At 40.6% G+C, this 12,467-nt stretch overlaps 1 protein-coding gene across 1 annotated transcript in view; it reads left to right on the top strand.

Annotated features, from left to right (window-relative positions):
• CDH23 (cadherin related 23) overlaps positions 1 to 12,467 on the top strand; it is a 909,735-nt gene that overhangs the window by 869,981 nt on the left and 27,287 nt on the right. The window contains exons 58-59 of the mRNA XM_063435341.1: positions 6,254 to 6,415; positions 7,444 to 7,700. Of these exons, the coding sequence (XP_063291411.1) occupies positions 6,254 to 6,415; positions 7,444 to 7,700 (419 nt within the window). The remainder of the gene's footprint in view (positions 1 to 6,253; positions 6,416 to 7,443; positions 7,701 to 12,467) is intronic.

Below are 12,467 nucleotides of genomic sequence, written 5' to 3'. Positions count from 1 at the left end.
CCCTTCTTCCAGGCAGGTATCCCTCCATCTGCCTATTCTCTGCAGATTTCTTTCTAGAAAGGTATGCACCTCTGTCTAGCAGCTCTTAGGCCTAGCTCTCTGTTTTGTCCCAGGACTAGAGGGATTGTGCAGCCAGCCAACAGGTATGACAACTCTGACTGGGATCTCTAAAAATCCACACAGGTCACACAGTTCCAAAAGGAACTAACATGACAAGCTTTATTTTTACTTGGTACTAGCCCATACGATCATTATATAAAACCTACGGTGACACTCAAATACCTAAAACCAAATAATGTAAAGAAACATACAGGCACTCATAATAAGACAACAACATATTAATAAAGGGCAGGGAAGACAATAACTAACATGAAATATTTCTCCTGCCTACAGCAACCAGACTATGCAAATCTACCTGGATATGCAAATTAACAAGCCTTGCTATGCATGTAGTGCATATTGCTGTTGATACCAACAGGTGGTGCTGTACAGGCTTCACAGCCAAATCCACCTAGTTGGTAGCAAGCACCAGCAGGACAGGAGAGCACACAAAACATCTAATAATAAAACAACAATACACACCCTGTACTTAATAGGCACAGGGTGACTTAGATATAGGAATAGTTCAGGGTCCTACATAAAGTGTCCGTATGAAACTCGAGGTGATAAGGGCTACCACTTAAAATCAAGGATGGGGGCACATCATCTCTGTCTAGCACATCAAAATTCCTTTCTTAGTTCTCCACAATTCCCATTTCAATAAAAATAATGAATGTATTCAATTGTATGTGTGCATATAGTGTGAAAGTATGTGTATGAATGTATGTTCATGTGTATGTGTAAGTGAGTGTTGGTCAGTGCCAGGGTGGATACATATCTATGTAGATAAATACAAACAAATGGTGAGCCGCTTATTATATACTTTTTATAATCCTTTTTATTACTAGGAGCGGCTCACCAGTTGTTTGTATTTATCTGCTTGTTATTCACAAGGTGTGGGAACTCCTTGTAGGTGGACTGCTGCTATTTGTGATAAGAGAACATGTGACAAACTGCCATTTGCCACTGGGCATTGGAGAGGACTGATTGCTAGCCTCCTGCCCTGCAACTATGGCCCTGGGATGTATTGCCCTTTAAGGAACTGAGTTGGGGCTTATGGACTTATATTCTACTGTTTCTGGCCCTTTAACTGTGTTGTACAAAGAAAGGGTTTGTACTTTTAAACTGGCACTTCGGATGCAGCCGAAGTGCCGAAATCGTTGAAGTGCGAAGTAGTCAAAGTGGCCACCATTAGACAATCAAACACGTGGCGGCAATTTTAATGCAGTCGAACGCGGTCAGCGGTGTGTGCCATCAAATCCCTGGAACGGAAATCCGCCACACATTTGAACGAACACCGCTGACCTGTACCTTCCCCTGCACTTCGACACTGCGGCTGGAGACTAAGTCCCGTTCGAAGATTCGAACACATGTTCGAACGGGACTTTGTAATTTTGGGTGTAAAATAGACCTCCAGTAGACAATTGAACACCACGGAAACGCAACCCCGGTTTCAACGATTCTAAGTCCGCCTTCGGATGGGACTTTGTTACTTTTCAGGGCAGAATTAGACCGACCGCACAGCCTGAATCTGTGGAACTGTTTCGGGCATGCAAACAGGCGTGCAGTCGGTCCAAAGAGACTTTTTAATATTTCTGGAACCCCTGAACGGATTTGTACGAATTTTGAATATGTTTTTCCCCAAGTTGTGTTGTTTATAAAAATATAAGTTTTATTCTTGTGTGATGAAAAATCAGAAAGTTATTAAAATGCATAAAAAGTATAAGTTTTTAGCTTGGAAATAATTGAGTAGATACAGTAAGAAACTCAATTATCTCTCAAGTGGGGAGGGAATCTGTGGGATGTAACCGTTGTCTGATTGGTTAATGCCTAATTGCCTGTGGGCATCTCCCTTGCAGGGGAGCACTGCATAAAAGCAGAGTACCTGCCATTAAACATCAGATCTACTTAACCCTCAATACGTAGCCTTGTCTCGTTATTGGAGGGAAATGCTATATCACACTGGGGATTGCTATGCTCTGCATACTCCCTTGAGCTTTAATCACTTAGTTCTTTTAAGAGCTGTTCCTGTTACGCTCTCCTTGGAGGAGAGGTCTTCCCCACACAGTCCTGGATGCTGGAGGTTCATACAGGGTGGAAGGAAGAGGTCTTTCCCACACGGTCCTGGAGGACAGAAGCTGATCCAGGGTGGAAGGAAAACGGCGAGACTCCAGTCAAGCTACGGCGGTTGCGGAGTCTGCGGTGGTTGTGGTGTCAGGTGCGGTGCTTGTGGTCCTCGGCGCAAGCTAGGAAGCATCCATTAACGGAAGGTGTCCGTTACAGAACACTATACACATTATTTTTTGTACTTTCTGGGATACATATCTATGTTTGTGTATAGGTGTCAGTATTAATGTATGCGTAATGCCAGCATGTGTAAATTCGAGAATACATTTGAGTGCTTCTGTGTGTATTGCAAGTTTGGAAAAATATATTTATGTATAGTGCCACTTTATACAGAAGATTAAAATTAAATAGTCAGGCTTGCCAAGTTGGTATGCCTGATAGGTCTGGTAAGAGTATGCTATATGTCTGTAGGCTATGTGTGTGTGTATACAGTGGCAATAAAAAGTATGTGAACCCTTTGGAATGATATGGATTTCTGCACAAATTGGTCATAAAATGTGATCTGATCATCATCTAAGTCACAACAATAGACAATCAAAGTCTGCTTAAACTAATAACACACAAAGAATGAAATGTTGCCATGTTTTTATTGAACACACCATGTAAACATTCACAGTGCTGGTGGAAAAAGTATAAAAAAAAAAAGTATAATTCCAAAGGGTTCACATACTTTTTCTTGCAACTGTACAGGTGTGTAGTGTCTGCATATTTAACCCCTTAAGGACCAACCTTCTGGAATAAAAGGGAATCATGACGTGTCAGACATGTCATGTGTCCTTAAGGGGTTAAATAGAGCACATTTAAATTTTGTTAAGAGTGTGTGTATCATGCATGTATTTGGAGATGTTTGCTAACACAAGCAAATATTTGTGATGTAATACTAATGTATGCAGATGCAGAGTTTGTGTTTATGTGAGAATACAAAGTTATATTTATAAGGCAAGCTAGTGTGCGTGAATACAGTAGTGTGTTTGTAAAGCATGGTATGTATGTGAATGCAGGGATGTGTATGTAAGGCAAGTCAGTGTATGTAAATGCAAGGTTGCATTTTTAAGGTATGTTAGTGTAAATATATAGATGCAGTGTTGTATTTGTAAAGAATGTTATTGTATGTGTGTAAATGTGTATGTAAGGCATATTAGTGTATTCGTATAAATCCAAAGGGGGGGGGGGGGGGGTGTAAGGTGTTTTATGTGTGTAAACGGCAGATGTATGTAAGGCATGTTAGTGTATTTGTATAAATGCAAGGTTGGTGTTAGGTAGTGTGACAAACGCTCCTTCCTACGTACGTTTGCCATTGACTCCTGGAGGAGTGTAGAAGCTGGCCTCCTGCCCGCCGACTGTGGTCCAGATCTGGGACACCATTTGGGAGTTGCCCTGCCCAGTCGCCATTAGTAGCTTTCCCTTGTTGCCCCTGGTTCAGCACTTTCCCTTCATGCGAATAGAACCGAACGCTGGCTCTCTGGCGGCCGTTCGCATGAACCAAACCCATGAATAGTCCCAGCGGTACTGAGCCGCGACCGCTATGGAACTCGGCATGAGGACTTCGTGGGTTCCCGGTCACCTCAGAGGGACATAGCCGCGAATGTTATGGAACTGTTTTCGGCATGGTGACCATGCAGTTCCCGGACAACAAGGTGCGCGTTTTTTTTAACTACTTTGATATCCCCCAGGAGAGTGCTTTTTGGAGGGAAGGTATCTGAGACTAAGGGTAACAAACCCTACCTAAGAGCCAGGCGGAGTACCCCGTATTGCATCCGCAGGAGCTCCCGAATGTTGACCAGCAAAAGCACCAAACACCCTGGAACTATTTTGGGCACTGCATGGATCTGAGCGCTATTTGGAGAACTCGGGCGCTCAGACTGGGGCTATTTAAAGATGTATTATTTGTGGGGTTATTACATATCTTTATGATGTTTTGGGGTACTTTTATGCTTTTATATTTTAGTGTTTGGCTCTCTGTTCATGGGAGATAATTAGCTTAACGGTCTTTATGCAATTATCTTCCAGGTCCAGAGATTCCTGGGAGGGGCTTAGGCTGAACACAATGGAAACCCTCTGCTAGGTCTGTGCATAAAAGGCAGAGTTTGGCTCATTAAAATGTGTTGTCTAGTTACTGGGAGGGGAAGGACTATAAGCACTGCTCAGCACCTTGTCCAGCTCGTGGATGATTCGGTGGAAAAAGTCCTTGTAAGGACCAGAGCTCCCAGGACTGAGTGTTGTCCAGTCCCTGGGAGGGGATAGAGTTAGTCCCCTATCCTGTTTCAGGATGGAGAGCCTGCAAGAGGACCCCAGTCAAGCCATGGTGACTTGGGCAGAAGCGTTGAGATTTTCCCCTGTTCCAGCTAGGAAGTGATCCTTGGTGGAGGTACCCAGCTGGGGTACAGAGAGCTCCACTACAGGTGTTTTTTATGAGTGTAAAAGCATAAGGGTCCCTCTCCAAACACTCATTGTTCTATTGCATGACCCAATTTCATCTAAGCTGTAGCTGTCGGACAGATGGCCTCACATTTTGACTCTAGAATACTGTTGTATACAGATAATATCATGGTCAACTCAATGACTGCAAGGTCCCTAAATCCTGTGGCTGCAAAACAAGTCTAACTCCACCACCATACTTGACAGTCGGTATGAGTAGTTTTCGTTTATATGCTGTGTTTGGTTTCTGCCAAATGTGTCACTGTGCACTGTGGCCAAACATTTCCACTTTGATCTAGTCTGTCCAAAGAACATTGTTCTAGAAGTCTTGTGGTTTGTTCAGATTCAACTTTGCAAATCTAAGCTGTACTGACATGTTCTTTTTAGAGAGGAAAGGCTTTCTTCTCACAACCCTTTTAAACAAACCATACTTGTTATCTTTTTCCAATTGTAGTATCATGAACTTTAACATGTTAACTAAGGCCTGTAGAGTCTGATATGTAACTCTTGTTTTTTTGCAAAATCTCTGAGCATTGCAAGGTCTGACATTTGGGTGAATTTGCTGGACGTCCACTCCTGGGAATATTGTCAAATGTCTTAAGTGTTTTCCACTTTTGAATAATCTTTCTCACTGTTGAATTATGGACTTTAAATTGCTTCTCTAAATCATTGCTGATGTCTTTCTTACTTGACATTGGGTTAACACACACCTATATGCTCCAGACCAGCAAACTGCTAAAAACTTGGCTTTTACTTGCCAACACTTGCTGATGATCAGTTAATCAAGGGCATTTTATTAGCAGCACCTGTCTGCTACTTAGCCTCTTAACTCATATGGAAGCACTGAGGGTGTACTTAGTTTTCCACACATGGCTTCTCCATTTTGGCTTTATTTTTGTTAAATAAATAATGACATGGTTTTCATCTGAGGTTGTATTTACCTAATTTTACGACCTACTAAGGAACAGATGATTGTAAGTATGTCAGTCCTTGCTTTGCCTTGGGCTTATACTTTATATTTCATAAGTATGGAGCAAACCTAACAGTGTATCTTCCACACATTGAGGCTTTATTTTGACCGTATATGACATTCTCTCTGCTAAGAAAATCCAGTTTGTTTTTTTCAAAAAGAATAAACTATATAAATAGTTTATCTCCCTGATGGCCACTAGAGGCGCTTCCACGATTTACACTGAGTTCATAGCACTTATTTGACACTGGGCATCCTAATGGACCTCAAGCATCAAAAAAGATCCTCACAGGAAAGCATGTAGTAATGCTTTCCTATGGCCTGGCATTCGGCTCCACTCAGGAGATGACATCGATGGAGGAGAAGTGGTCACCAGTACCGAGGGAGCCCGGCGCTGGATTAAGGTAAGCAAATAAATGGTTAGTTAACCATTTATTCGCCGTGGAATGGGGCCCTAGTCACCGTTTACATGACTACGGCTCTAAAGCATTAGGAGTACATATTTGTACTCATAACACTATAGTGTTCCTTTAACATGTATTTTACCTCCAGGTATTTGTTTTATATAAATTACGAAATACATAACGTTAATTTAACTGTAGTATGAAAGTATACTCATCTCCTTTTCTGTTTTCTAAGGTGTTGCAACGGATGCGAAAGTTGGCTCAGACCTAATTAAAGTTCTAGCTGTCGATGCTGACGTGGGCAACAACAGTTTGGTATACTACAGCATCCTGGGAATACACTACATTAAACTGAACTCCAATGATTCGGTCGCGGTGAAAAATATCTTTGTTATTGGTAAGAAATCACTCTGTCACATTGGGGTCTGTAAAAACCTGATAGTCTGACAAGTACTTGGTGAACAAGAGATTTTATGTTGAATGTTCCACTGAGGTTCCATTTATGTACAAAAGGCATTATATTTGGGCTAAGTCAAGGAATGTAGGTGCTTGCCAAAAAGTAAATACACAGAATAATCCTGATTATTTTAGCAATTCCCTCCTCCCTAAAATATGTTTCAATACATTTTTTGCTAAACAAACATTGGTTCATTGGTTTCGAACTTGTTTGTGACTCAGTCTTTTTCATTAGAATGAGTTAGTGGCTCAGTTCTTTTTCTGTACAAATTTCAAGCCTGTAGGTCTAGAAGAGGATTTGTGACAGTACATGGTCTTATTTTTCTGAGTTACCCCAAAATCCAAACAGTCCCTCTGTGTTACACCACCATGAGCTCATTCCATTTTTACAATTTTCCAATTTACGTTTGTCTTAATCGTGTTGTGTTTCAGTATATTAATGAATGGCCTGATTTTTTTTTTCTCTTTATATATATATATATATATTTTTTACTTTTTTTATATATATTTCAGACATATACCTGGCTTATGTAGTGCTTCTTTCTTTTAGCCTCGGTATTCTTGTCATCATTAATATGTCCCCCCATCCGTTTCTTTACTCTGTATATATATGTTCTTTTCTATGTTGATTATTAAATAAGGTGAAAATAAGAGACATCATAGGAGATGCGTACTAAAGTTCTAATTATTCCCTTCCCACCCACCCCCCACCCTTACCTTTCCGACTTCCTGTTCTAGCTTCTACATTATTGATCTGTTTAACTTTTTTTTAGTTTTTTTTGGGGAGAGAGAGAACACCTTTTTCTGTGTAATGTTATATTGTTTATTGTACTATCTTTTAATGTTTGCCCGTTACTTGGGATCTTCAGGGTCCATTTTAGTTATTCCATTTATCTTACCATTTCTTGGGTTATGGAATCTAGTTTGTTGATCCATGAATGGCCTGATACTCTTAATTTTTCTTGGCAGGTCCTGTTGATGGCATCATTAGGACATTTGATCTATTTACGGCATACAGTCCTGGCTACTTTGTGCTGGACATCATGGCTGCAGATCTGGCAGGGCACAATGATACTGCTGTTGTTGGAATTTACATTTTAAGGGATGATCAGCGCTTGAAGATAGTTATTAATGAGATTCCAGATCGAGTGCGCGAGTTTGAAGAGGAGTTCATACGGTTGCTGTCCAACATCACAGGGGCCATTGTGAACACAGATGATGTCCAGGTAGTAACAAAAGAGGAGTTGTAGTATGTCATAATTTTAGAAATAAGTTTAATAGGCAAGATCATTTCTGTTATCATTCAAAGAAATGTGGGTGAGTGTGACTTATTTAAATAATAAATTCCCTCCATATAATTATATGATTTTGCTATTACATGACGAAAAGTCATAGTTTTATTAAAGACACTGAGGCTCATATTGCATATCCCTTTCTTTATTGTCCACCAATAGCATCAAAGAATACAAACAAAATGAAAAAAATAATGCATACATAATAACATAGGCCACTCCCCAACCAAGTCCCAGTATAATAGTAGGCACTTTATTCTTTCTTGAAAACGCGAAACAACATAAAGTCAGCAAATCAGGAAACCAGCAGACGTAATCCATCAGCAAATGAACCGTAGAAGTCCCCAACTGTTAACACAGGACCACTGAATGAATAACAGAAAAGAAACCTGTAACAGCAAAGGAACAGCTCCAAACAAGAAGACGTTCCATAAAGGCAGATGAAAGAACATCAAACAGTTCTGGATCAGGCTGTAAAAACATAAAAAACAGGATCCCAAGGGTTAAAGTGGTGCCATAAACTAACATCAAGGCCAGATAACTTAAAGGCATTAATCTACATCCCAAAATGGTCAACAGTCCACATCCCAAAAGTCTAGAGAGGTATGACCAAACCAAACCCAGTAAATACAAAGCCACACTTACCGTACCATCGAGTCCAATCACATACAACGAGCAACATGCATGGGAAAAACACATAGAAATACAAGATGACAAAAATGACATATCGAGTGGGACAATACTCACCTCCGTGTCTTTAATAAAATATCGTTATGTAATAGCAAAATCATGTTATTTTATTGCAAGATACAGAGTCTCTTATTGCAATTTTAAAACTGACCAACCACCGCAGAAAACACATAACTGGTGGAAAATAAAATTCACGAAATGTTGATTCCTGCAACCAGTTGGCCATCCTCATAAGATCCTCCAAACGTGCGCCCGATGACATAATCTAAGAGGCAGAAGCACCCCTAACAGAATGAGCACCAAAACCAGAAGTTTCGACACCAGCCTGGCTCAACATCCACTTCAACCAGCGGAACAACGTGGACTACCTGAGCAAAAGAAGGATGAAAAGACAGGAGAAGTTGGGGTATAGACACGGAACAGTGCGACCTGGTACGATCTTCATATTCGCGTAAGCCGAAGGGAATGTTGGATATGATACCGACTTAATAGAAATTTTAGTAAGCCTGGAAATATTGAAAGTCACAATTTGGCTGACAACTGATGTAACAAGAGATCTGAATTAGAAGGCCAGGCATTAATACAAGACAAAATAACATAAACATCCTAAGTAGAGGACTAACAAGGCCTGGGTGGATGAGAGACAGGAACCGCGTAAAAGGTGACACACCAAAGGATGTTGACCTGCGGCACAACCATTAAAACCGTTATGGGTCGGAGATATAGCCGACCTGTACAGGTGGATCGTCCGGTAAACCCTACCGGCTTTGAAGAGAGATGTAAGGAATTGTAGAATTGTGGTCACAGGGGCTGAAACGGGATACATGTCCCTAGCCATGCACCAGCCAGCCAAGATCGCCAAGCTGACCCATATAATCATCTAGTGGGGTATCTATCTCCCTAAGGGTAGAGGAAAAGGCAGGCAGCCAAGGTTTAGACATAATAAAATGACCCACACTATGCAGCAGTAATAAGCCAATTATAAATAGGCACTAACACCAAAATAACTGTAAAATAATACAGTATAGTAAGGGTTAATCACCCAAACTAAACTATCCAGGGAAGGGTAAAATAGAAGAGATCTCATCAGGGCCCAGACCAGCAGCAGATATACAAGGCAGGAAAGACAGAGACAGAGGAGGGGGAGGAGAAAACCGGAAGGGAGCACAGTCCTTAAAACTCGGAAAAAACCCTGCAAATGCGGCTAAGAAAACTTCCGAACGGACGCTTTCGTCTCGCAAACGAATCAAGTAACACATCAGGTAAGGCAAAACACACGAACGGACCAACACAGACAAACGTTTGGATACAATTCCTTACTTATTGGTTCGTGGCTGCGTTCGGTCTGCAAATGATATTCCTCATTCGCGGACCGAACGCGGCCACGAACCAATAAGTGAAAAAAAGTGACTCTGGCGTTCGCGCCAAAAAAATGCCAACTGCAAGCACCGGAATGGCCGAATAGAGCAAAATGGCGGTGCAAAAATGGCGCCAAAACAGACCAGAGTCCTGATGGAACCCAAAACAGTGAAGAAACAGGGGTAAAACATGAAAGAATATATAAAGGAAGGGTAGTAGAATAATCAATCCAGAAGGGAACAGAAAAAAACCCAAGCAGAGACAAAGTACAGAAAAAATGGGAAAAGACAGCGGGTGTAACAAACCCCAAAAGCACAGAGGAGAGACCCCTCAGCTGGTCTGGGACCCTGAGTCCAGAATAAACAATAGAATACAACAGTCTATAACACATGCAAAAAAACAAATGCACAATTGCAATCAACTCACAAAGAAACCCAAAAACCCACAGAACAGAGAACATAGGTACTTATCTGACTATGGAGCATCAAAGAAAGAGGAATATCTTAGGGAGGTGCCTACTATTATACTGGGACTTGGTCGGGGAGTGGCATATGTTATTATGTATTCATTATTTTTTTCATTCTGTTTGTATTCTTAGAAACATATAAACATAGAATGTGACGGCAGATAAGAACCATTCGGCCCATCTAGTCTGCCCAGTTTTCTAAATACTTTCATTAGTCCCTGGCATTATCTTATAGTTAGGATAGCCTTATGCCTATCCCACGCATGCTTAAACTCCTTTACTGTGTTAACCTCTACCACTTCAGCTGGAAGGCTATTCCATGCATCCACTACCCTCTCAGTAAAGTAATACTTCCTGATATTATTTTTAAACCTTTGTCCTTCTAATTTTAGACTATGTCCTCTGGTTGTGGTAGTTTTTCTTCTTTTAAATATAGTCTCCTCTTTTACTGTGTTGATTCCCTTTATGTATTTAAATGTTTCTATCATATCCCCCCTGTCTCGTCTTTCCACCAAGCTATACATGTTAAGATCCTTTAACCTTTCCTGGTAAGTTTTATCCTACAATCCATGAACCAGTTTAGTAGCCCTTCTTTGAACTCTCTCTAAGGTATCAATATCCTTCTGAAGATATGGTCTCCAGTACTGTGTACAGTACTCCAAGTGAGGTCTCACCAGTGTTCTGTACAATGGCATGAGCACTTCCCTCTTTCTACTGCTAATAACTCTCCCTATACAACCAAGCATTCTGCTAGCATTTCCTGCTGCTCTATTACATTGTCTGCCTACCTTTAAGTCCTCAGAAATAATCACCCCTAAATCCCTTTCCTCAGATGTTGAGGTTAGGACTCTATCAAATATTCTGTACTCTGCCCTTGGGTTTTTACGTCCAAGATGCATTATCTTGCACTTATCCACATTAAATGTCAGTTGCCACAACTCTGACCATTTTTCTAGTTTACCTAAATCATTTGCCATTTGGCTTATCCCTCCTGGAACATCAACCCTGTTACATATCTTAGTATCATCCGCAAAAAGACACACCTTACCATCAAGACCTTCTGCAATATCACTAATAAAAATATTAAAGAGAATGGGTCCAAGTACAGATCCCTGAGGTACCCCACTGGTGACAAGCCCAAGCTTCGAATATACTCCATTGACTACAACCCTCTGTTGCCTGTCACTCAGCCACTGCCTTACCCATTCAACAATATTGGAATCCAAACTCAAAGATTGCAGTTTATTGATAAGCCTTCTATGTGCAACAGTGTCAAAAGCCTTACTGAAATCTAGGTAAGCAATGTCTACTGCACCACCCTGATCTATAATTTTAGTTACCCAATCCAAAAAATCAATAAGATTAGTTTGGCATGATCTCCCGGAAGTAAACCCATGTTGTCTCTGATCTTGAAATCCATGTGTTTTTAGATGTTCAACAATCCTATCCTTTAACATGGTTTCCATCACTTTCCCCACTACTGAAGTAAGGCTTACTGGCCTATAGTTGCCCGACTCCTCCCTATTACCTTTCTTGTGAATGGGCACAACATTCGCTAACTTCCAATCTTCTGGGACTACTCCCGTTAACAATGATTGATTAAATCAATCTGTTAATGGTTTTGCTAGTACACCACTAAGCTCTTTTAATAGCTTTGGGTGTGTTCCATCAGGTCCCATTGACTTATTTGTCTTTACTTTTGACAGTTGAAATAGAACCTCTTCCTCTGTAAACTCACGTGTAATAAATGACTCATTTATCCTTTTTTTTAACAGAGGTCCCTTTCCTTCATTTTCAGCTGTAAATACCGAACAAAAATATTAATTGAGGCAGTCAGCTAGACCTTTATCCTCATCTACATACCTTCCTTCTTTTGTTTTTAATCTAACTAATCCTTGTTTTACTTTTCTTTTCTCATTTATGTATCTAAAAAAAGTTTTGTCCCCCTTTTTTTACTGACTGTGCTATTTTCTCTTCTGTGTGTGATTTGGAAGATCTTATAACTTGCTTAGCCTCTTTCTGCCTAATCTTATAGGTCATTCTGTCTTCCTCACTCTGGTTTTTTTTATAATTACTAAATGCTAACTTTTTGTTTTTTACTATTTTGGCCACATCTGCGGAGTACCACAGTGGTTTCTTGAATTTTTTGCTTTTACTGACAAGCCTAATGCAATTTTCTGTTGCCT

The sequence above is a fragment of the Pelobates fuscus genome, chromosome 10, assembly GCF_036172605.1.
Source record: "Pelobates fuscus isolate aPelFus1 chromosome 10, aPelFus1.pri, whole genome shotgun sequence".
Lineage (NCBI taxonomy): Eukaryota > Metazoa > Chordata > Amphibia > Anura > Pelobatidae > Pelobates > Pelobates fuscus.
Note: the sequence above shows the minus strand (reverse complement) of the source record. Positions and strands in the feature narration are given on the sequence as shown.